Raw genomic sequence first — 25,001 nt, forward strand, 5'->3', positions numbered from 1 at the left:
TTGATTATAAAATATTCAATATGTAAATGAAGGAAATGTATAAGGTATTTTTAACCATATATGTCAAGTTGGAAATGACTGAAATAGAAAAACAGTTCACACTACTGTTAACTGGTCTGGAATCAGTTTTTATCAGGGATGCAAATGGTATCAGAATCATATCGGAATCCGCAGATAATTGCTTTGACAGATGATTGGCATGAGACAGATGTTCAGATTTGGCAAATATTTCAAACCAATATTTCATAAATGTAATTCTTATCCAAATAGATTTCGTCTAAATCAATGCATTTTATATATATTTATATATCAGCATCGGCAGATATGTAAAAAAATAAAATAATAGGTCGGCATTGGCCTACAATTCCCGTATTGGTACATAAGTACATTCTATATTAATCATTTTTGTCATTTTATATAGGATAATAACTTGTTTTGTGTTCATTATAGTAGTATACGCTAGACACTGGGTGTTAGTCAATATTTTAAGTATTTGGAGTTTAAATTATGTAGTGAAATCTCTTTAGTGTCTTTTCTAATATGAAGCACTCTTCATATCTCAATCTCATCTTACATTTTACATACGTTTACAGCATTTAGCAGAGGCTCTTATCTAGAGTGGCTTACGAAAAGTGTTTTGTCTATCAAGAGAAAGTGTCTTTGTTTGTTACCAATAGGTTAGAGAGAAAGCCGGGTCTGAGCTCAGATACTGCTAGAAACAAAAAGTCACCGTTGATGCCGAGAGAAAAGGAGCAGAGTTAAACAGAGCAGTGCAATATAATTCATTTCAATACAATACATAAGTGCAGTACAATACATTACAGTAATCTCAATGCTCATTGAAGTGCTGTGTAAAGAGATGTGTCTTCAGTCTGCGTTTGAAGACCGTGAGAGACTCTGCTGTACGGACAGCCAGGGGGAGTTTGTTTCACCACTTGGGTGCCAGTACAGAGAACAGTCTTGATGCTTGTCTTCTACGTGTCTTGAAGGATGGCGGATCAAGCCGAGCTGTACTCGAAACTCGAAGAGCTCGAGGTACAGTTTGAGTTCTGACCGTTGCCATTAGTGGGAGGGGTTGGCTTGTTTTTGGCTTTATAGGCATCAGGGTTTTAAGATAATATAAGATAAGATAAGATGAGATAATCCTTTATTAGTCCCACAGCGGGGAAATTCACAGTATTACAGCAGCAGCAGAGTAACAGGAGTAAGGCACTCCGGGAAACATCATAAACATGAAAAATGAAAGCTAAATCTCTAGACTATTTACAAAAAAAAAAAGGATAATAATAAAATAAGAGTTGCATAAAATCTATATTGCACTTAGGAACATATTGCACAATGAAAAATGTTTGCATTCTGAATGTGTGTATATTGTGTGTGTATATATTGTGTGTGTGTGTGTGTGTGTGTGTGTGTGTGCGTGTGGTCTGCTGGGAGCAGTGCCGGTTGAACAGTAGGTCTCACAGCAGCAGGAAGGAAGGACCTGCGATAGCACTCCTTCACACACTTGGGGTGAAGGAGTCGGTCACTGAAGGAACTGCCAGTGCTGCCAGAGTCTCATGCATGGGGTGGGAGTAGTTCTCCAGCATGGATGCTAGCTTGTTTAAATCTGATGTGTGCCGCTACAGGAAACTTAGGAAGATTGAAGACGACCTGTGCTGCTGCATTCTGGATGATCTCATCTTATACAGCTTTCTCAGTAATTTTAGAATCACCTACTGCTGCATTCACCATTGCGGCTTCTCGCTTTCCCACAAATTATCTGAAAGCTGTGGAACCAGGACTCGTATGTTAGAATCATTGTAAACGGTGATATGAAACAAAATAGGTTTTGTGTTATTGAAAGCATTGATTCCAAACTTTTGAACAGTGTAGTGTAGATATCCACAAAATGTAAATTAAATAGTGTTGTTATGCTGGCTGCTGGCTGCTGGAGCTGCGAAGCATGTGTCGACAAGGTTCAGCTGAAGCTCTTATCGATTGTGTTGTCAGCAAACAGAAAGCAAAGTAGAAAACTGCGTCTTTTCCTCTATCAACATTAGGCTTTGACCTTTTTACATTATTTAAAAGTTCCTGTCTAGGCGATAAACATGATGCACGTTCAGAAATGTTTTATTTGATATTTCTTACATCAGCTTTTTATTTCTTATTGGCTATTTGTGGTCCACGTTTTTACACATGCAGCTTGGACGTATAAAATAGTTTTATATGCTGTACAAGCCTATATATCGCTGCTGTCGGAAGAAAACCTTGTATCTTCATTTTTGTCCTTTTTCAGTTTTTGGCATGATTTGAAAATGCCTGTTGTCCTTTACATTGTGTGGAAATTTCACAATTGATGGACCAAAAGAAACGGCGCAAAAAAGTCTGGTTCCATTGACTTACATTATTTTTTTCTTCTCCTGTAAAATTTTTGCTTTGGAGATAGGAGGTTTTTTCTGACCACAGTGACATACAGGCGCATACAGCATGTCATACTAGTTTACATGACCAAGCTCCATGGCTTGGAACGTGGCGATATGTTTTGACCACTAGGCGCCTCTAGCAGATACTCGATGCCTTGAGAAAATAGCCATTCTTCAGCACATTTGGCAGGAAAGCTTCAACACTTCATTACGCTTCATCTCACTATCACAAAAACTGAACAGCTAAAAAACTATACAGCTAAAAGTATACAGTATTTACAGCACTTGTTGATCAAATTGCATATTATGGTACAGACGTAAAGAAGGGATATCAGAATCTTGTCCATATCAGTAAATTATTTAAAAAAATATATCAGCATTGGACAGATGTTCAAACTTTGATGAGTTTATGTGAGCTCTGCAAGTTATGGAAAGAAGATGTATGCACAAACCAAATCATTTATTTAGTTTATTGGAATTATTCATAGTTTTTGTTTTTTTGGTCAAGGTATTTCATAGATTTTTGACAGACATACTTGAAATGATGTAAAATGCTTTTGGTCCTTTGTAGCAGTGATAAACACATTTATTTAAAGGCTGGACAGCGTCATTTAGCCACAACATAAATAGTTATCTGTGAATTTTCAAAATCAGTAGTTAACATACTCAGAAGCTTATTAATAATGCAAGTTAGTCATGTTAGTTAAATGCTGTATTATTGTTAGAATGATCTTTTGGCTGTTTTAGAGATTTTTTTTTCATGCATTTTGGCAGGTTGTGAACTTTTTTTGTTTAGAAACTATAGAAGCAGTCTGACAACCTTGGCTCCTTCATCCTGGACTCATACAGGGTTCAGATGGAGGCAGGCTACACTCGATCTTTCCAGACAGAAGATCTTTAGTTGGTAGAGATGGATCAAATTGCTCATTTAGTCATATTAGTCCTGATCCTTTCCTTCATTGTTAGTGAGTGGTGGTGAAACACTGCATGTACTGTGCACAGCTTGAGCCTCACGTCTACTGCAGTTACTACCGCTACCTTCTGATCCCATGTTTAATTAAGTCGGGAAATATCTAAATAAAACGAACATGAATTTTACATTATAATGCTCCTCAGCTGTGTGGCAAGTGATCACATTACTACATGCCTCACGAGTAACTGGGGAAGTGCACAGTCAGGGCATTAAAAATGCTGTTTCCCTCATAGGCAAGATCTAATTTTATCAAACCGGATATTCTTTTCTTTCATTTTTCATTCTTCATCATTTTCCTAAAAGCTTCTTTCTCCTTCATTCTTTATTTATTGCTTGCGCCTCATCACCCCCGTCTTACTGCTCAGTGCTTTAGTGAGTATTCAGTCCTTCATTTGTCCTGATTATGACTTTACGTTGTAACAAGATGGCATTGTAACAGTATGGTGGAGCATCACAGACTGAATCTTTATATGCCCACTAGAAGAAGTATTTTTTGGGTTGTTGTCAACATAATTGCCATATATTCAGTACACAATATCACTACATATACACTATATTTCCAAACGTATTCATTCACCCAACCAAATCATTGATTTCAGGTGTTCCAATCACTTCCACAGGTTGATAAAACCAAGCACCTAGGGCTGCAGACTGCTGCTACAAACATTTATGAATGAATGGGTCACTCTCATGAGCTCAGTGAGCAGGGTCAGCGGATGGTGAGGTGCATAGTGCGCAGAGGTCACCAATTTTCTGCAGAGTCAATCACCACAGACCTCCAAACTTCATGTGACCATCAAATTAGCTCAAGAACAACGTAGAGAGCTTCATGGAATGGGTTTCCATGGCTGAGCAGCTGCATCCAAGCCTTACGTCACCAAGGGCAATGCCAAGCGTGGAATGCAGTGGTGTAAAGCGCCGCCACTGGACTCTAGAACAGTGGAGACGTGTTCTCCGGGGTGATGAATTACACTTCTCCGTCTGGGAATCCGATGGATGAGTCTGGGTTTGGCGGTTGGCAGAAGAACGGTACTTGTCTGACTGCACTGTGCCAAGTGTAAAGTTTGGTGAAGGGGGGATTATGGTGTGGGGTTGTTTTTCAGGAGTTGGGCTTGGCCCCTTAGTTCCAGTGAAAGGAACTCTTAATGCTTCAGCACCAAGAGATTTTAGACAATTTCATGCTCCCAACTTTGTGGGAACAGTTTGGGGACGGCCCCTTCCTGCTCCAACATGACTGTGCACCAGTGCACAAAGCAAGGTCAATAAAGACATGAATGAACAAGTTTGGTGTGGAAGAACTTGACTGGCCTGCACAGAGTCCTGACCTCAACCCGACAGAACACCTTTTGGGATGAATTAGAGCGGAAACTGAGAGCCAGGCCTTCTCGTCCAACATCAGTGTCTGACCTCACAAATGTGCTTCTGGAAGAACGGTCAAAAATTCCCATAAATCTTGTGGAAAGCCTTCCCAGTAGAGTTGGAGCTGTTACAGCTACAAAGGGTGGGCCGACATCATATTAAACCCTATGAAGTAAGAATGGAACGTCACTCAAGTTCATATGCGTATGAAGGCAGACGAGCGAATACTTTTGGAAATATAGTGTATATAAAGCAGATGTCCAGTGAAGAGTATGTACAGTTTCATTGTAAATGGGAGTGTGCATTAATGGTATGTACAGGCACAGTACTGTGCAAAAGTCAGAGACCAGACCTTTCGGGTTGGTTTTCCACACCACCAAGTTCAGTCTTAGTAGTTGGTTGCATTTTCTGCTTCTCACAATCCAAATAATCTTAAACACATTCAGTGATGTTGAGATCTGGACTGACCCCTGATGTTGTGGTCAGTCCATTTTTCTGAGATCACCAGCGACTTCTTTGCTTCTTGTTGTTCTATTTTGGCTATTTTATTTTCTCAGTGAGGCATCTTGACAGCTACTCATCCTTTCAGACCCATAGTGCTGAAAAAAAAGCAGAATGGTGTGATGTGAAATGCCCCGTTATAGAGAAACTTACAGAGTCAGAATTGTTCACAGTGGTGGTGATCTGAAACAGACGCCTGAAGAGTTTAACCTCTCTAAAAGCTCCATCACAGAAAGCTATTAAATTCAATGGTTATGAATAGTTTTGAGATAAACGTCTGGCCTGTTTTTAAAAGCCATTCATGGAAGAGAGGTACGTGTAGGCAAATTAGCACTCAATGAAACGGGTGTTTTCAGACTCACCACTATTTTAGCATTATAGCAGCATTGCACAAAAAACTCAAAAGACACGTGTGGCTTCACTGGTCGTTTGGGACAATACAAGAAGAGGTTACATTTGCATTGCAGACATCACAACCCCTGGTTCCTATCACCAGCACTGTTATGAAATCTGGGTCAGTAAATTTCTTTACAGTGGATCATTTCATATTAAACCGTTTTTGATGACTGTTTTTTTCTCAGTGACTGAATTATGTAGAATTTTTTTCAAAGAGTGGAACTGCTCTTTAAGTAATCTCAATATGACTTGCTTTTGTGGTTTCTAAATCAAAAGAATGGACAAAAGTGCAGACAAGTACCATTTGATTTTATTTTTTTCTTAACCTTTTAACAGACTTTAGGGCCCAGTGCCAGAGCCATGTCACCTTTGATTGGCTCTCAGCAGGTTCGCTAGACACCACTCGGCTCTGGTGTTTCCTGTGAAATCAGAAAACGGCAGGCAAGAGACACGCTGCCACAGAGCTCGTTGTTAGATTTGCAGTGGTTCGTCCCTTTTATGCTTTGTTTTCATTCGCATACGAGATTAATAGCAGGACACAATGTTTGAAGAAGCAGATGACGTTCCTGTTCCAGTGAAAAGGCTCCAGCGTCGAGACAGTAGCACTTGTTCTCTTTTAATCTCTCTTTGGAATGAGGAGGGCTGTTGAGGACATCTCTTCTTTTCTTTTTTTTTTTTTTAGTTTTTCCGGGAGACGCTGTTCTCTACCGGATGGCCCACTTTCTTCAAGAATTAGTCTCCTAATTAGTGTTCTTCATCTCATTTACATATTTCAGCAGATGATAGTATCACTAAAATACTGCTCAGATCCACTGCCTGAGAATAAATGTTCCCACTATTCATTTCGGAACTGCTGTATTGCTTTCCCATCATTGAGCATTGCTGTGAGGAGCTGTGACTAGTATTTTGTCCTACCACTAGAGGGTGCACCATGGCTTTGCCTCGCTGGCAATGCAGTTCTATTGTACAGTAACCTGTAGGATGTTTCAAAGAGCTTTAGGAATATATATATTCTTTTGTATTTTTGCGAAAATGCACCGACGTTTCTACAGTTTTTGCATAATTCAGTCGTTGAGATGTGAAGCATCTCAGCAAGTCACTGAGTGGTTTGATGAGAAATGGTTCACTGTAAAGAAACGTGCATTTTCAGATTTCTTTGTAGTTGTGATGATAGGAACCAGGGGTCGTGATCTCTTTGACGCAAATATAACTATTTCATTTGCTATTCAAATCAACCAGTGGGCCTAAAAGTGTTTTGTGTATTTTATTTGTTATGTTTTAAAATGCTGTGATGGAGTAGCAGCCTGTCCAGGGTCAGTCACTGCTGGCATAGGCTCCAGCATGCCCCACGACCCAGAAGAATAAGTGGCTTAGATAGTGTGTGTGTGTGTGTGTGTGTGTGTGTGTGTGTGTGTGTGTGTGTGTGTGTTTGAACACTTTTTTCTTTGCGGACTATGTTGTCTTAAAATGCCCTGAATGCATCTCCCCACTATAAAAGTTTTAAAAGTATAAAAAGTACTTATAAAATACTTATAAAAGTATTTAAAAGTATGTTTTAGTCCAAAATCTTCTCCAAAACTTTCATAAAACACAACTTTCTGTCAGGGAGCTTTTAGAGGCATCAAACTCTTCAGATGTCTGATTCCTATCATCACCACTGCGATCATTTCTTGAATTCCATGAAGTCTTTAATGTGACGAGATCAGTAAAAATCAGTTTAAAGGTGATGATTTAACTGCATCCATTTTGCAAAGTTCATTTGATTGTAAACGTTTATTATAATGTTCAATACAGTATGAGCCAGGATTATACACAAACACAGTTGTTAAAATGAAGCTAGCATTAAAAAAGTACCCATAAAATTAGTAAAAATACAGTTTTTAAAAATAAAACTACGTTCAAGTGAAAACTTAACAGTATTATGGACTGCTTCTGTGTTAAACCTGATAGTCAGAATTCCTTTGAGCAACATAGTTGACAATGTATCTATCACAAAATATTCACTATAATATATAAAAAATATAATTAAAAACTAAACGAATTGAAGGCTAAATTAAACCTCCTTCTTTTCAAAGCTAAAAATCAAAACCAAAAGTGTTTGAAGTGATTTGTAAGTATTTTGAAACTTTCAAAATGTCCCATTCACTCTTCAACTCATATATTCCACATAAAGAAACCTGCTTTGAATGAATTGTTTTTGTGATATCACAAAATGCAGTTCTAGATAGACAGATAGATAAATCACATTATTATTTCCAGATGGGAAGACATCTATTACAGCAGCGCAAAGTACAGTAAATAGCAAAACCGGAGCAACAGTATTGCCATATGTTATTATACAGAGGCATAAATGCAAGAAGATATATAATAAAATATACTAAAACAACCTTAAAATATAATGTGCAGTACTACAATAAGGAAGTAAAATTGTATAAATATTGTGCATAGTCCAGTGCAGTTATATAGTCCACTTACTGTATTCACATGTTTGCAATGAAGTTATAAAGAGTGTTTCAGTCTGGGCTGCTTTATGAACAAGGCACAATACAGGACAGCCAATCAAAACAGAGTTTGTGTACACATAACTGTCATGCAGGTCCAGTAACAGCCCGTTTCATTCTAAAGGATAAAGAGAGTTTGGAAATGGTCATGTAAAATTTATTTGGCCATAAAAAGTGAAATAAAATACAACAAAAATGTAGATACTGGCCCTTCAATGCACTTCTAAGACTAACTGAAACTGAAACTGAAAACCAAGATAAAAATGATTTCATTTTTAAATAATGAAAAATTCAGACCTATATTCTATAATAAAATAATATAATAACCCTGGTATGAGCTCATTGTTGTTTTATTTGTCAATGAATAAACTTCTTTGCTTACTTTCAAAAGTAATAAAAGCTTGTTTTCATTATTGTTGTCTCTATTACACAACTGTGCATTGAGTGTTTTAAAAATAGGTCGCGCCAAAATCATTGCACTGAATAATTTCCTGAAGAATCGTAATCAAATCTCTGTGAGTTCAGAGGTTCACAGCTGAACCCTACAGAGCATGCGAGTTAGTCCTGTGGCTTTATGTCTGTCCGCTAACTTGCCTTTGCCTTGAGGAATCCGTTGCATGAGTGGAAAATGAATGCGGACCCCTCTGCTCTAGCACCGTGCATAGCTATGAGGTGCTATTGATCAGAGTAGATTTCCACATAGCCGGAATAGCATCTTGCACACACAAACATACTCCCATTAGCTGTATTATTAACCATGCGTCCTTCCTTCGCCTCTCTCATCGGCCGCACTGTATCAGCAGACCCTTTCTCTCATTATAATGAGGTTTGTGGTAAAAGGCTGAGTGATCAGTAGCTCGTGGCTGCTGGATTAATGAATAGTCAGGCGTGTTGGAGGGCACTCCAGTCACGCTTCACTACAGCCGCTGTTCTATCGGCCCATATGGCACCCCCACTCCCTGGAGAGCAGGGCAGCAGGGGGCAGACAGGGGCAAAGACACTCTAAACTACGATTAAAGTGTGGCCGTTTGTGTCAGCCTGTCTGTGTGTTTGTTTCAGGGGCGTATAAGGTAAAAACTTTTGGCATTTGACTCTACACTGACCAACCACTTCATTAAGTACACCTCCTTCTATCTGCACTCTTTGTCCATTTCATCAGCTCCACTGACCATAAATTAGCACTTTGTAGTTCTACAGTTACAGACTGTAGTCCATCTGTTTCTCTGCATACTTTGTTAGCCCCCTTTTCCCCCTGTTCTTCAGCGCTCAGGACCCCCATGGACCCTCACAGAGAAGGTACTATTTGGGTGGTGGTCATTCTTAGCACTGCAGTGACACTGATGTGGTGGTGGTAGTGTGTTAGTGTGTGTTGTGTTGGTATGAGTGGATCAGACATAGCAGTGCTGCTGGAGTTTTTAAACATCTCAGTGCTGCTGGACTGAGAATCATCCACCAGCCAAAAAATATCTAGACAACAGCGTCTTGTGGGTAGCATCCCTTGGCCACTGATGAAAGACTAGAGGATGACCAATACTAACTATTAATCATCAAATACTGAATAATAATAAAATATCTCCTACTTACAAACAAATGTAGCATCGATTGAAGATTTAGAATTTACATTTGTGGAGAATTTTGCTTGTTATAATGAGCTTGAATGCTTTTTATCTCACTGATGGAACTTCTAAGGGTCAGTGTACCTGCATAATGAACACAAATTAAGCTTAACTCTGCACTACTATGTATTTCAAGTAGAGAATTGCCACTAATGGAGTCAATTAGTTTGCAGTACTTTAAATATTAATAATATTCACAGTGACTCAGTGAGAGTGAGAATTAACAGAAGCCTCAGACAGGTTTTCTGCAGATCCTTAAAAAGTCTAATCAAGTCTTAAAATTTATTTTAATCATTTAAGGACATAAAATATCATCAATGTTCATATTAAATTCTAAGATGATGCCTTAAGACTGAGTTGAAAGGAGTCATAATGCATATTAAAATATGTCAGAACAGGCCACCATCCAATAATATCCATCTAATAGCAGTGCTGTTATCAGAAACTGACCACTGATGAAGAGCCAGACAATGACAGAACTGATAAACACACTGAAAAGACTGTGAGAACAGATTGTGGGAAGTTGCGAAGAGGCCTTTAGAGTTGTTGTGCGTCCTCATGTGTTTTGAGGCACATCAGTCAATTTTCAGCCAATCTGTTTAAATAAAACATAAAAACATGCATTCATTAGCACATACCATACATTTGTTAATGTTTATGCAGGAAACGCTATTATTTTTCTTTTGATGGGTCATAGAAAAGTATTAATACACACTGTTGTACGCACTAGTATAGCATCTGTAGTGTCTGAATGCGACTGTTCCACAAATGTATCCTTGTTCTGTCTAGTCGATCTTTCAGATTCAGAAGACAGTGAAGCCCCTGAAGATGAAGGCCATGTGAGGAAGAGAAGAAAGCGAAGGAGGAAGAGAAAGGCTGATGATGCCGGTGCTGGGAGAACATCCACCCCCCCACAAGAGGGTGCTCAGGGACAAGCAGAAGAAGCTGAGGGGAAAAATGGACAGAAGTTGGAGGTCTTTGAGAGCCAGAAGGAGCGGCTCAGCAAAAGCAAGAAGAGGAAGATGAAAAAGAAACGGCAGAGAGAGAAGCTCCGCTCCCTCGGCCTGGCTCCTCAGTCCAGGCCTCTGGAGTTTACCTACAGACAGAACGAGGGAGAAGAGGAGGAGGAAGAGAATGATGAAGGAAACAGCCAAAAAGTAGAAGAGGTTCTGGACTTCCTTCGAACCACTTGGGACATCTACCTTTCAGATCGTAAGTGTCAACCCTTAAATGAGAACGATTAAAATGGAATGCTTTAGATTATGCCCTGCGATGGACTGGCGACCTGTCCAGGGTGTATCCTGCCTTCAGCCCGAAGACTGCTGGGATAGGCTCCAGCATCCCCCCGCGACCCTGACGGAGAAGCGGCTTAGAAAATGGATGGATGGATGGATGGATGGATGCTTTAGATTATGGCCATAAACTTTATAGTTCTTTATATATCATCAAAAAAACAATCCTCCTTGACAATGATTAGCTTAGTATAAAGTTCTCACACACTGGTAAGGTTGCAGTGAACAAGGCACACAAATAATTAAAATGATTTATTTTATGGACATATCAGTAGAGCTCGGACCACTTAGCGATTTATCATAATTACCGGTAACGTCTATTGAACTGATTTTACTTCATTTACTCATGTGAGCCATGGTGTTAGCGACTGTCACATTGGCATGACTGCTGCTACACAGGAAAAATTCCATCAGAGGTGTGCAACCTAAGGACACAGACACTGGTTAACAGCCCGTCCTGCTAAATAAGGTCATCTGACAAAGGAGTTTAAAGCATTACCATTGCTTCAGACACTTTTTTAGTATGTAATCTGGGACTTGGTGTTAAAAGGCCTTAATGCTTTGTTGTCCCCTCTGATCCAAATGGAAACTGTCCTAGATATACTGACTGAAGTTATACTTATTATTCCCCACAATGGGGAAATTTCACCTCCACATTTAATCCATTCGTGAAGTGAAACACCACATACACACTAGTGAGCACACACACTAGGGGGCAGTGAGCACATTTGCCCGGAGCATTGGGCAGCCCTATCCACGGCGCCCGGGGAGCAGTTGGGGGTTAGGTGTTTTGCTCAAGGACACCTCAGTCATGGACTGTTGGCCCTGGGGATCAAACCGGTAACCTTCCGGTCACAGGGCCAGATCCCTGACCTCCAGCCCACGACTGCCCCGACTTACACTATGCTATAGCAATAAAAGACCTTTGATATGCAAATTGGCATCCTCCATCAATAGCGACACTGTTGCCTTCTGTAGTGGTAGCCCTTCATATAGTAGCACCGGATCTAAAATGGACGAAACATCATTTAACTAGTCTCTAAGCACAAACCTTTTACAATTTCTTCTTCTTGGCTTTAATAAATACTGAAAGAGAAACTGTTTATGCACAGTCAGTTGGGAGACTGCATTATGTATTTATTTTTGTGGTTTTACTGTTTGTTTTAGATGAGTTATGCAGCTAACTGACTGCAAAGTTAACTCCTTGGCTAAAGGCAGCTGCACACAGGGCTTCCCACTGCCACCAATTATTTACACACCAGTGTGCAGCGCTGTCATCGCATGAGTATATACTTATCTGATAATTAGGTTTACTTTTGTGTCGTTGCTATTGATGGTGAGCGAGTGAGCCATCTAACTGATCCAGCATGGAGAAAAACTGACAAAATATCATGTTATTCCGGGCCAGCCTCAGCATTCGCAAGGCGACGCCAGCTGCAAAAGTCCAGTATGACTATGGCTTTAAAAGTCTTAATATTAATAGCATTCAGAAGCATAAAAGGTACATGCAGACTGTTGAATGACATCTTAGTAGAAGGAGAGAGCCCTCATGCTCTCAATGTCTCTGTTTCTCTCTGTTACATTCTGCCCCCCCTCTAAATCGCTGTCTTATGCTCTCCATCAGACTCTGTCACTTTCTACCTCATGCTCCATGTCTTAACTACACTCTCCCTCTCTCTCTCATGAAGTCTCTGAGGCACCTCCACTGGATCATAACCAGTTGTGTAATCTGTCCTAGAACAGCCTCAGGTCATGTATAGTGGAGAAGGGTTGGTTCCTTTGAAGACTGCAGCAAGTCAAACTGTCCTTATGGATTCCACCAAAGCCCAAGAAAGACATTCATGTTTTCTTATTACCTAAATGCCTCAGTGGTACACGAACAGACGCTTGGGTTCATCTAACTGTTGGTCCCTCTGCAGAAATGGCTCCAGTCATAGGCCAACACGTCTGCCTTTAATTTCCACATGTACAGATGCAAAACATTGTAAAGATCTTTAAAGGAATGCTTTGCCAAAAAATCTAATTTACACAATGCCCTCCACTCACTATAAATGTTGTTGACTGGCCAAGACATGTTTTGTTTCTGACCTTTGATTTTTTAAAATTTTGCAGTAAAGCATTTGGCTTTACAATGGAAAAAAGAGCTCGTAACCCAAAAGCTTTCTTGGTGACATAGACTTCTATCATAGTAGCCTCGTTATATTAGCCACGTTATATATCCAATGCAAAAGAAGCAAAACCAGAATTTTCAACCTCTTGGCTGATTGACAACATTTGAGGTGAGGGGCACTGTGTAAGTTAGATTATTTGACGTAGGGTAGAGAAAATCACTGACCTAACTGACCAGCATCACTTTCTTTTTCCTCCCCGCAGAATCCTGTACTGCAGGCAAATCCTCTCTTTCTCTGAGCACAGCGGAGTCACTGTTCACTTGTCTGTCGGAGGGGATGGCGCCCCCTGCTGCTGTCTCCGGTCTGTGCATACTGAGGGCCCTGCTTTGCCAAAGGGATGTGGAGCAGTTAAACAAGGCCCTGCAGGAGTTCAGCCACACCTCCACACTGACCACAGGTGAGTGGAGTTACATGGAAGAGAAGCAGAAGTCTTCAGATGTTCCAGGTATTGTAATTTTAGCAATTAAGGGCTTGAAAATTGAATCAGTGACTACAGTCTGCAGAGATTTTCATGTTTTCCACAAACTCATAAAATGAAGAGAACAGTTAATAAACCAGGTTGTGTGTGTTTTAGGTTTTTGTGATGACCACAAAGCATCATTGACAGTGTCGGTCATTTGACTGATCCCCACAAGGGAAAATGCGTTTTCTCGAAAACTACGGCTTTTATTAGAAAATGTAAAACATTTTTTAACTTAAAAAATAGGTAAAAAATGCTATTTGGGTTGGTGAGGTTAGGAACCAGGGGTTACGGTTTCTACACGCCATAATACATCCATCCATCCATACATCCATCCATTTTCTAAGCCGCTTCTCCGTCAGGGTACACCATAATACAGTCAGATATAAAGGTTTGGGCGCCCAAATGGGCCAAATTGCTGCAGACTTTAGCATGCTACCTCATTAAACACACCTGATTCAACTCATCTGCTAATTAGCAAGACCTTCATGAACTGAATTCAGAGTGTTAGATGAAGTACTTTGACCTGGAAGGTCCACAGTTTGACACACCTGCGTTAAAGTATTTTTTAGTTTGACTGGCTTGTTCATATTTTTGCCTATGACTGTATAGACAGTTTATTTAATATCCAAATTGATCACTGTCAATCGATATGTGTGCTCTGAGTGAGTTTTAATATGTAATGTTGATAATGGTGCTGTTTTGCTTTTCAACCTCCCGCATGTATCCCTCCCATCATCAATAGAATTTTTAAAATGCATTTTATGTCAAAACATAAACATAAAATGAAGTCTCAGGCATCAGAGAGTGTATTTGAAACAATTTCATGTAATAGTTTTCTGTGGTGTAGTTTTTAGAGTCATTAAACTCTTCCGACTTGGTAAGCTTTTCTAGAACAGTGCATTTCAAATCAAAGCACGCAGAATTACTTTTCTTACAATGAAACTATTTAATTGTGCTAAAATTGAGCTGAAGAATCTCTGGAGTTCCCCTTTACGGTTAGGGTTGGGTTAGGTGGGGCAGAGCTACCATAGCTATACTTGTTCCTATTAAAATGTTATTGAATGTTACAAAAAATAAATAAATTAGCTGCTCTCCACTAATAATGCTTTGCAAACACCACTGGTTAAATTAGAAAATGTGAAAAGGTGTTTTGTGTATGTGTGGTATGTCAGTCCTCATGAAGACCAGTGTGTAGCGATTCTCTAACCGTAGAATAAAGCCTTGCCCAAGCAGGTGGTCATCGCATTGCCAGGAACGGAACTACTGTTTCCACGACAACCTCAGAACACACAATCGTTCATCTCCACAAACATATCTACTGAATTATCTCATTTGTTCGTCTCTCACGCAGTACCTCCTGAGAGCATCAGACGCTCCAATTAAAAGCAGCACACTAAACAGGGTTGACCAATACGGGCCTGACATCTTAGGGCACGATGACCCACCAAAGTCCAACAAGCAGGGGGCACTCAAATATGAGCATTTGTCAGCTGAAAATACAAAAACAAGCACTGAACGCTGTAAAGGCTTCACAGTACTCAAATGCAGGTAGCAGATGGCAGCAGGATTTGAGTTTGGAGGTGGCTGTCGGAGAATGTTGGGTCATCCTGCCCTGGGTTTGAAAACCAGCCATCTGCTCTCGAACTGCCATAGCTGTAACTGCTACAGTTAAAACGTTATTTCAGTAATCAAACATGGTCTTGGATTCCTATGAATATTTAGGGCTGCTGTTATAAGTAGAGCATTTCGGACGCTTGTCTATGCAGCTAAACTGCTTTTTATTTCCCGCTATAAAATATTCAGTCAAGGAGGAGAAAAGGGTGGAATGTCCAACATTAAGAGTAATATCTGTTTACTGAAATGCTAAACCATATCTGTGCATGAGCTTATCATGTGCAGGCTGATGAAGCATAAGCTTACACAAAGTTAGCGCAAATAAATTGGAACAGCAGACAGTTTTACTTTATATAACACAAAAATGACCTGAGGTAAAAAGCTCCCCTGCTTTTTACCAAATGTATCATTAATATGCCAAATCCTTTCTAGACTTTGACGTTATTTGTAAACTATGATATTCATCAGATAACAGCACTGAAAATGTTATATTTAAATTTTCCCACTAGACTGTAAAGGAAAATTCTACCTATTTTTTAAATTCTACATAATTGGTTAAGAAAAACAGAAGTCAGAATTGTTCACAGTGGTGATCATTATAGGAACCAGATATCGGAAGAGTTTAATGCCTAAAAGCTCCCTCACAGAACGATATTAAACAATTATAAACTAATGTAAACAATATATTCTGTCTGCAAATGATGCTTGATGTCTCAGACATTGTTTTATGATAGTTTATGCTGTTCCGGCCTAAAACATATTTGTTTAAAGCACGTTCATGTCGGAGAGGTAGATGCAAACAAAACACCATTAATGGAAAATATACCGCTGTTGTTGGAAGAATGTCATTTCTTGGCATAATTCGAAAATGCCTTTTGACCTCTGTATTGCACATAAATTTCACGATGAATGGACTTGGAACGACTTGGAAAAAAGTCTGGTTCCATTGACTTACATTAAAAGTAAAGAAGGGTTTTTCCTTCTCTTGTAAAGTTACCTTTTTGGAGAGTTTTTTTGGTTTTATTCCGACAACAGCGATGTGTTTTTCAGATTTACCACTGTTGTACCATCCTCAACGTTACGTAGAAAAACTCTGAAGATTCGTGAACGCTCACTGGTGGTTTTGAGTAGTAAATAAAATGGCTGTATTTGTATTGTAGACTTTGCAGCTCCAGGTTCCTGTCACCAAGTCTTTCCACAGTTTCTACAACCACTTCACATCAAACCACTCTGAATTACTTTGTTAAGTAATCTTAACAATTGAGTTATGTAGAAATGTGGACAAAGCAAATTTCAGTTTAATAACTAATGCCCAAAGACAAATGACAATAAAATGAAAACACTTCATGTTAATTCATTAATTAACTAAACAGTCATTTTGATTATATTAGTTACATAATGATATTATCTTCAGCAAGATTGGTTAAAATGTAGCCTAGTTGTAGCTTATGATCGCTAATGCTAATGCTAGCAAGCCATTGGAACTCAGGTGAGCAACCGGTGTCTTCTGAATCTGAATAAATTGTTTATTTGTGGCAGTATGCTAAATCTGGCCTTTTGCCCTGTGTCTGAGAAACTTCTTACCCCAAACGAGGAGCTTTACATTTTTACTTTGATAAAAAGCAACCTTTTGTGTCTCAAAACAAAATGTACTGCCCCAACTCCCAAATCATATGTTTATAAAAGTTTTTCTTGTGCAATTTAATATGAATGCAGTGATGGACTTCATCACCAGACTCCAAACATTTCCCCAGGCACGCAGCCATCCAAATAATCTTTCAGAGTTAATTAGACCAAAGCTATTCAGTAAATGTGTCAAGGTGTGACGTGGCCGCAGAACACAGACGCATGCAGATCTTAAAGAGTGGGTTTTAATATGAAAACAGGAGACAGGCAAAAACGCGGTCGAAGAGGAGCTCAAGAGTCGATACACAGATTCCACAACACAGGCGACAGTACCGAGGGGAAAAAACGGTTAATCCAGGCAGAGGTCGAACGAGCAAACAAGGCAGTCAATACAATCGCTCGGTATGATCTCATGGATATAATACTTTGCGCTATACCTGAGCTAAGCCATGGCTTAAATACTATACTAGACCTATCACATGACATAAACACACAGGTGAATCACATTAGAATTCGGGAGACCGTGAACGCTGATAGGTGTTGTGAGCGAGAGTCCCAAGTCACATGGTCTTGTACAGACTCCTGGGCGATGGAGTCTGAATGGGAGTTCTCCAGATGCGTGACACAAGGTTAGATTTGGCCCCATTCTTTTCATCAAAGGAGAAAATAAATGGGGGAAGCGTATTTTCTGTAATGTGGAGCGATGAGGAGGCGGACGCATATGCGGAGAAAAGCAAGATTTATTATGGGCAAATCCAAAATCAGGGTCAAGACAGTCCAGGGACAATGAGCCAACATGGAGAGATCGCGGGACAGACATGACAAACAGGAAAATGGGAAAAACACAACGCAGGCCGGAATAACAAACAGCAAACAATATCCTACACAATACATACGATAAATACATACATCCAGTACATATCAAACAAAGACTGGCAAACACAGGGCTTAAATACAAACAGAGATAATGACAAAACAGGATACAGGTGGAAAACACAGGTGGCAACGATCAGGGGTGGAGTCAGAAAACAAGGGGGCTGGACTGGGACGGAATCACAGCAAATGCACGTGTAAGACCAAAAAGCAAAGCACATGGAAGAGTGGGAGGAGCCAATCGTGACAATTACTCCTGGGGGACTTCTTTTTCAAGTTACCCCAGTAGTCTGCCTGTATCACATCTTTCAGTGTGTGCAAGGACATTATTTTACTAAGCATCACAGAATGGCCACAGACCAGCATCATTCTTGCATCTATTAAAGTGTAAACTTCTAATAGAGTTTTAATTGCTCTTCTCTTCATTCCGCTCATTTAAAAGTCTCAGTCAAAGCAAATTTGGGCCCTCACACGAGAGCAAAGCTGAATAAAAAGTCATGAACTCTGGGCACATTAACCAAATCACAGGAATGGAAATCGACGGATGTTCCGCGCAATTGAATGCATCATTTGGCATTTTATCCCATACATTTCCGTGTCATTACTGTGAGGAATCGCTCACTGAACGATTTGCAAGTAGGTCAGCCGTCATTAAAGTGATTCGTTTTGAAAGGATCGCTTGCGTTTTTCCCCTTCTTTCCAAGCGTGACAGATGGCTGTTCTCTGTGAGATGTCGATGTGCAGATGGAGTTTGAGGTGCGCTCAGCTGAAGACATAAACGGTGTCATTCCAACAGGTCTATATTAAGATACTGTGCCAGTCTCCATTCGCTTTGCACTAATGCAGGTGTGCTCGTGAGTGCTGCTGAGGTGCGAGTCTTCTGTGACAATGTGGAGCTGTCTGCACTGTGTAGTGCGTGACATGGTATGATGTACACTCACTGGCCACTTTATTGGAAACACAGTTCCTGCACTTAGGGACTGTCTGGCCTTTCTTTTGGATGGCCTGTTTGTGTTCGCCATCTTCTAATCCTTCAGAAACTGACCACAGAGCTTCTTTAGGCTGAATATTATTTGAGTAGTAGGCTTCTAGTATAGCAGTGTTACTGGTGTGTCTAATATACTCATATTAGCATCACACATTACCATCTCAGTGTCACTGCTGTGCTGAGAATAATTCACCAAATAATATCTGGATAACAGACCTGTGGTCAGAAACTGACCATTGTTAAATGGGGTAGGGGGAAGACAAATTGAGAATCAACAGGCCAGCAGTCTGTAATTGTTCTCACATATAATGGACATAAAATGGACCTGAAAGGAAGGTGGAGTTCATAAAGTGGACAGTAAGTGGACATAGGTAGGTGGGCAGGTGTTTCTAACAAAGTGGCCAATGTGTAGAAGGTGCTTCTAATACAGTGGCCAGTGAGCTGACGTACAAGGTACATGTTTCTAATAAAGTGGCAGTGAGTGGACATACAAGGTAGGTGCTTCTAACAAAGTGGCCAATGTGTAGAAGTACAAAGGAGGTGTTTCTAATAAAGTGGCCAGTGAATGGACATACAAGGTAGGTGCTTCTAACAAAGTGGCCAATGTGTAGAAGTACAAAGGAGGTGTTTCTAATAAAGTGGCCAGTGAGTGGACATACAAGGTAGGTGCTTCTAACAAAGTGGCCAATGTGTAGAAGTACAAAGGAGGTGTTTCTAATAAAGTGGCCAGTGAGTGGACATACAAGGTAGGTGCTTCTAACAAAGTGGCCAATGTGTAGAAGTACAAAGGAGGTGTTTCTAATAAAGTGACCAGTATGTGGATGTACAAGGTAGGTGTTTGTAATAAAGTGGCCACTGTGTGGAAGTACAAAGGAGGCGCTTATAATAAAGTGGCCAGTGAGTGGACACACAAGCTAGGGGTTTCTAATAAAATGGCCACTGAGTATAAACATGGTGTTTTAAAAACTTTCTAAGGCTCATTTCAAGCAGTTCTGCATCATGAAGTTTAATTAGTCTTTTGCAGTGTGCAATTAAAACAGCGATCAGGGATTTGTAAAGCCGTTTTTGTTTACCTGAAACTTATGGGTAATTTCTGTTGATTCTAGAAGATCAAACCTCATTCTGTAAATGGAATATTCTGTCCCACTGTGGGCACAAATCACTCAGACCTTAACTGCAATGTTTACAGTATTCACATCAATATTTGAGGTGTGCTTGTGTGACTGTTGCTATCTTTCCTTCAGAGCTGTTACTGAGTTTGTAAGGGAGACATCCCTCCAGTCCAAGGTTCCAGCCGATCCTTGCATATTGCAATGGATCAGGCTCAGAGACCCTTGCTGATAGTGTGTTTCTCTCGCAAATGTCACAGTATAGAAAAAAAATGTGCTATGACTTCTGATTCACATCGATATTAAGTAGTTGAACAACCAAGACATGCTTGCTGTCTAAGGTTTGCTTCTTTAATGTTTAGTTTAGCTCAAGACTCTTTTAATTTTGCTAACCGTAATGGAATACCTCACTAAATAGCATCACTGCTTTAAGCTTTTCATTGTGAGAGGCCTAGTGTCCCTTGTGCGTTGCCATGTACCTGATCTATACGGTGGTGAACACTAAAAGGCGAAAACTGACCTTAGATCAGCTCTCATATAAGAAGTGTAATAACATGGGCTGTGCTTATTCGGTGTGTGGTTCAGGACCTTCAGCCGCTCTTCACAGCTCGCTGATGCTCTTCCGCACAGCGGGAATCAATGGACTACATTCTCTGCGCCCAAACCTGTTTCATAGCTTAATTTCAGCCCTCAGAGGGAACATCAGTCAAGGGTGACGGAGCTGTTAAGCCGCTCGCTCTATCACACACCCACAGAGTTCAGGGTTTTTACACACACACACTAAGTCTGAGACTTAGATTTTTAAGAATGGTTGAGTAAACACTGGATATAAATTAACGTCAAGCTGCACTGGGGGCTAGAAGTGTCACTACAGGTGTAAGTATTTTAAGAATGTACAGTTCAGAAGTCATAGACCACTCAATGCACTTAATTTCCAGTCAAAACAGCCGTTAAGTGCAAGTTGATATGAGTATATCAAATTCAGCTGTTTTGGGGCAGTATAATGTGCTTAACTTTTACTTTATTGCATCTTTCAACTTTTTTAGGAGACTTACTTTCAGTTTTTCACAGAAATCTGCAGGGATATTTTCCCACACCTCCAGTTCAGTCTTAGAGGTTGCTTTTTCTGCTTTTCATGATGCAAGTAATCCCAAACACACTCAGTGATGCTGAGGTCTGGCTTCTGGGGCGGCCAGTCCAGTACTCACCAGGAGCTCCTATGTTTGATGTTCTTCTTTGGAGCTTGATTTACTCCTCTGCTGTTTATCTGGTGGGGGCAGTTTTGTTGTCTACCAGGTCTTCCAGGTGGTTGTTAGGAGTCCCAGTGTCTCTGTAGCTTTTAATCACTGCAGTATTGGATGCTCCTGTTTTTTTCCACTTTGACATTCTCCTTTTTATGCAAGGGGGTTATCTTATATCTAAATTCCTCTGTAATTCCTCTTGAAAAATTAGTAACTTGTACTTAATGGCCATTTTGAAAGATGACCCCTTTTCACTTGTCTGGAGATTTTGCATCTCTCTGTTTTATGATGATTAGGCCAAAAGAGTATAAATTACAGACATTTAGCCCTCCTCTTCAAATGTGTTTTCTCTCTCATTCTTTCAGATGAAACTGTCTTAGTCTGCACTCTCTTCCACTACTGGATAACAGAAGTTCTTCCCATGCAGACAGAAAAGAAGACGTGACGGGGCAGACAGCTTGTTGCAGGAGATCCAGCAGTTGGGTTCCAACACCAAACAAACACACCTGATCCAAAAATATCAAGGTTTTCTGGACTGCCTTAACATTGCAGATACGAATAGCCAACCCTATACCTGAGGACATTTTATGGATACAGTATTTGGACACTTCAACCATTTAACAATTGGTAAGCTTTAATGACCTTTGAGGTTGTAAAATAAAATGTTTAACAAGATGATGTGTTTCATAGAGAAACACTTTTAGCACAACATCAAACAGATTAGAGTAGACTGTATGTGGGGAGAAAGGCTGGTGAAGATCTCCAACCAGGCTGCACTAAGAGCTCTGTAAAGCACAGAGGAGGAAACATCGAAGTCTGGGGCTAATTTTCTTTGCTTGCATTGATGGGGTCATGAACTTTAATGTGTACAGAGGCTTTTTGGATGCAGACCTGCAGACGTCTTCAGAGACACTCCTCAAGCGATAACAGCTTAAAACATAACAGCCTCCTTTTAAAAGAAAACTTCACCAAAAATAAAATGATGATCTTGAAATGTTCTCTTTTAAATAAATGCAACTTGGTTTGAGAGTCTTGCGGTGCAAATGTCCACATAATGGGTAAATACAATTACTGCAAAAAATGATGTGGACATTTGTACCTCAAGACTCTGAATTATGGCAGTGTATTCACTGCAATCTCAACCTGAAGACCTTCATTTTTTTTCCAAACCTAGGTGAATTTTACTAGGCCTTGATTAAAGTAGCTTGGATGCAGAATACCCACTAATAATGTTTTAGTCCTGGTCTAGGTCTAATCTGTTTATGGAAACAGGATAAACAGGTTGCAAAATCTAGTATTTGTTTATTAGGGCCGGACTGATGTGAACATTTTGTGGCCAATACCGATTTTAAGCATGATTATATCAGCTGATTTAAGTGTGTATTTAAACTCCAGTATTTTTAGGTAAACAATGTTTTACTGACACGTCAGTTGTCAATTGTCACCACTTAAACTCAAATAAACAGCAGAAAGTCAGTCCTAAATGCTGTAATTGTAGCACTCGGGCAGCGACACCCTTAATACCTTTACTTCTTTCTTTCATTAAAAAGGTAGTTTTCAATGTCACTAATTACCAGTTCAGTAGCAGTAGTATTTTTGCTGATACCATCATCAATGTTGTCTAGTATTATTGGCTGAACAATATAGCAATATATCAGTCAGACTCTACTGTTTTGCTGGTATTCTTAGAGCAATGGACCCCAGAGTCAAGACCTCAACATCGTTAAATCTTTATTGCAGGGTATACCTTTACAGTACTGGTATCTGTGTCAGTGTAGATGTTTTTATTGTGCACTATAGAATTTAAACATGTTTAATGATGGGTCAATCAGGGCCGCAATGTGTTTCTAATTCCAAGCCATAGTGCCATCAGTATTTTAAGGCTGGCCTGAATAAGTATAGGTTTGTTATGTTGGTGTTTGAGTTTCTAGGTATTTTTCAAAAGCTGTGTCCCAAATTTCTAGACTAAACTACCACACAGAAGCAAATCTCTTTTAAAAGGCATAATCATCAAAAACTCAAAAAAGCAGTTTTCTGATTATTTAAATGGTCATATAAACAGCATATTCTGATTTCTTAGTTGGAGTAAAAACGGCCCTTTTTGCCTTAATGTGGCTCAGATCTTATGTGGCCCTACATTGGATATGTATCCGATCCTTCGCCATGCGACCTAATGGAATTCATGACAGCAGTGATAAAGCCTGCAAACGCATCTCACTTTTCATCTTCATCTCGCTTTAATAATGAGCAGCTGAAGGCTCGTTAGTTTGTTTGCTGACGATGCACGTGACACACGTCATTCATTAACGTGACGTTACTGAGTAGGATGTGCACGTCATTTCAGGATGCCGGTGCATTCACATTAATGACAGATTTGAATCACTTACCTAGACGATTGTCACCAATTGTGTCAGAGAGATCAGATTTGAGCAAAAAATTGGATTTGAGCAATGAAGCTTTAATGTGAACTTAGTCTAAAACTGGGAAACTAAACCTGTTAGTTCTGCCAGTGGAGGAGAAAGGAACACTGGTGGTGCTGTTGTAGCTTCTCCTGCTGCTTGGAGGGTGGTCCTCCTTGTGCTCAGATTGATTTTAGCTCCAAAAGCTCCTCAGTGCTCTGCTCTACTCTGTGTAGCTTGGCTTTGACTGAGTGCAACTCAATCTGTGCATCACACTCACTATTTCCATGAGAACCAATGGCAAACTAACCAAATAAAATAGCTCGATAAAGTAAATAAAGCCAGCTAACTAAAACATTACATTGTTGATAAATGGAACGATATCGTAAATTTATCTTTAGCGCCTATGTGACTCATGAAAGTTGTACTTGAACGAGGGAGCCACAGTCACAGTTTCCATAGCAACATACAGCACCCGAACAGCTGTTCGGGGTTCACCCTTCAATATTTTGTCCATATCATTGAGTCCTGCCTGTGTGAATCGTCATCCCTCTCAAGACGTCCTCTAAAGCCTCTGAGTGAGAGCAAACAAATACAAATGTGAAAGTGGCTTCACCAGCTAAACTGAAGTGCAGTCCTTTCAAGGACCAGGTTTAACCTGTAATCAATGGCCTCTATTTCTTCTGAACTCCCAGAGCCTGATTTTCTTCAAAGACTTGTAAGAAATCAGTGCACTTTGTACACAGTTGGGCTATGATGATGAACACCGAAACATTCAATTAATTGTGCAGAGCCTTCTTAACAATGACTCCCATTATAACTGCAAACCATCTCATATCAAGACCTTCAAGTTTGAGCAAACTGTCGATCCAGCCTTCATTCATGCGTCCTCGGTGCTGATGTTTACCTCTACGAGACAGAGCCCGTAACGTTTTCATAGATCGATCGTGCCAAGCCAGTCTTTTTGAAAGCTGCCGTCAACAGCTCATAATGAGTAGCCTCTGGCTTAGCCTCTTAGCGGCTAATTATCTTAGCAGCAAATGTCAACAGCCCCTTGCTAATCCCTGTCCTCATTGTTTAGATGGTGACATTTAGGCTTCAGCGTAGGCCCGAGCCCTCATTATCTCCATTCTCCTCACGTACACCCAGCCCTACCGCACACAAATGAAGGTCACAATAAAAGCGACCCTGCCAGCAGATCAATCGGCGCAAACGTTTTGTGTACTGGGCTTCCGAAAAAGTTTGGGATGGAAATTTTAAAGTATAACCAGTTAGTTGACCAGTGAAGTAGGCCAGCTATCAGGAGCCAGCAGTGAAACATAAATGGGGGTTTTCCATCACTGTTTAGGTAACTCTCTAGGATAATTTGCTAGAGATGTGAGTTTAGACCCATGCTTATTTAACGTCTACTACTTGTACTAAGTGTGACTAAGCAGATTGTTGTATCACTCAAAAATAATGACCATTACTCAAA

At 40.1% G+C, this 25,001-nt stretch overlaps 1 protein-coding gene across 2 annotated transcripts in view; it reads left to right on the forward strand.

Annotated features, from left to right (window-relative positions):
* Nucleotides 1-25,001, forward strand: part of LOC108433325 (glutamate-rich protein 1) — a 33,469-nt gene that overhangs the window by 5,072 nt on the left and 3,396 nt on the right. The window contains exons 4-6 of one of the 2 annotated variants that reach the window (XR_001858285.2): nucleotides 10,541-10,963; nucleotides 13,417-13,611; nucleotides 21,494-21,755. Coding sequence is in view for 1 of the 2 variants with exons in the window: in XM_017707805.2 (XP_017563294.1) it covers nucleotides 10,541-10,963; nucleotides 13,417-13,611; nucleotides 21,494-21,573 (698 nt within the window). In the remaining variant the exon portion in view is untranslated. Of the gene's footprint in view, nucleotides 1-10,540; nucleotides 10,964-13,416; nucleotides 13,612-21,493; nucleotides 22,613-25,001 lie in introns of those variants that run through there. The other variant, XM_017707805.2, reaches the window with a different exon arrangement.

The sequence above is a fragment of the Pygocentrus nattereri genome, chromosome 10 (assembly GCF_015220715.1).
Source record: "Pygocentrus nattereri isolate fPygNat1 chromosome 10, fPygNat1.pri, whole genome shotgun sequence".
Lineage (NCBI taxonomy): Eukaryota > Metazoa > Chordata > Actinopteri > Characiformes > Serrasalmidae > Pygocentrus > Pygocentrus nattereri.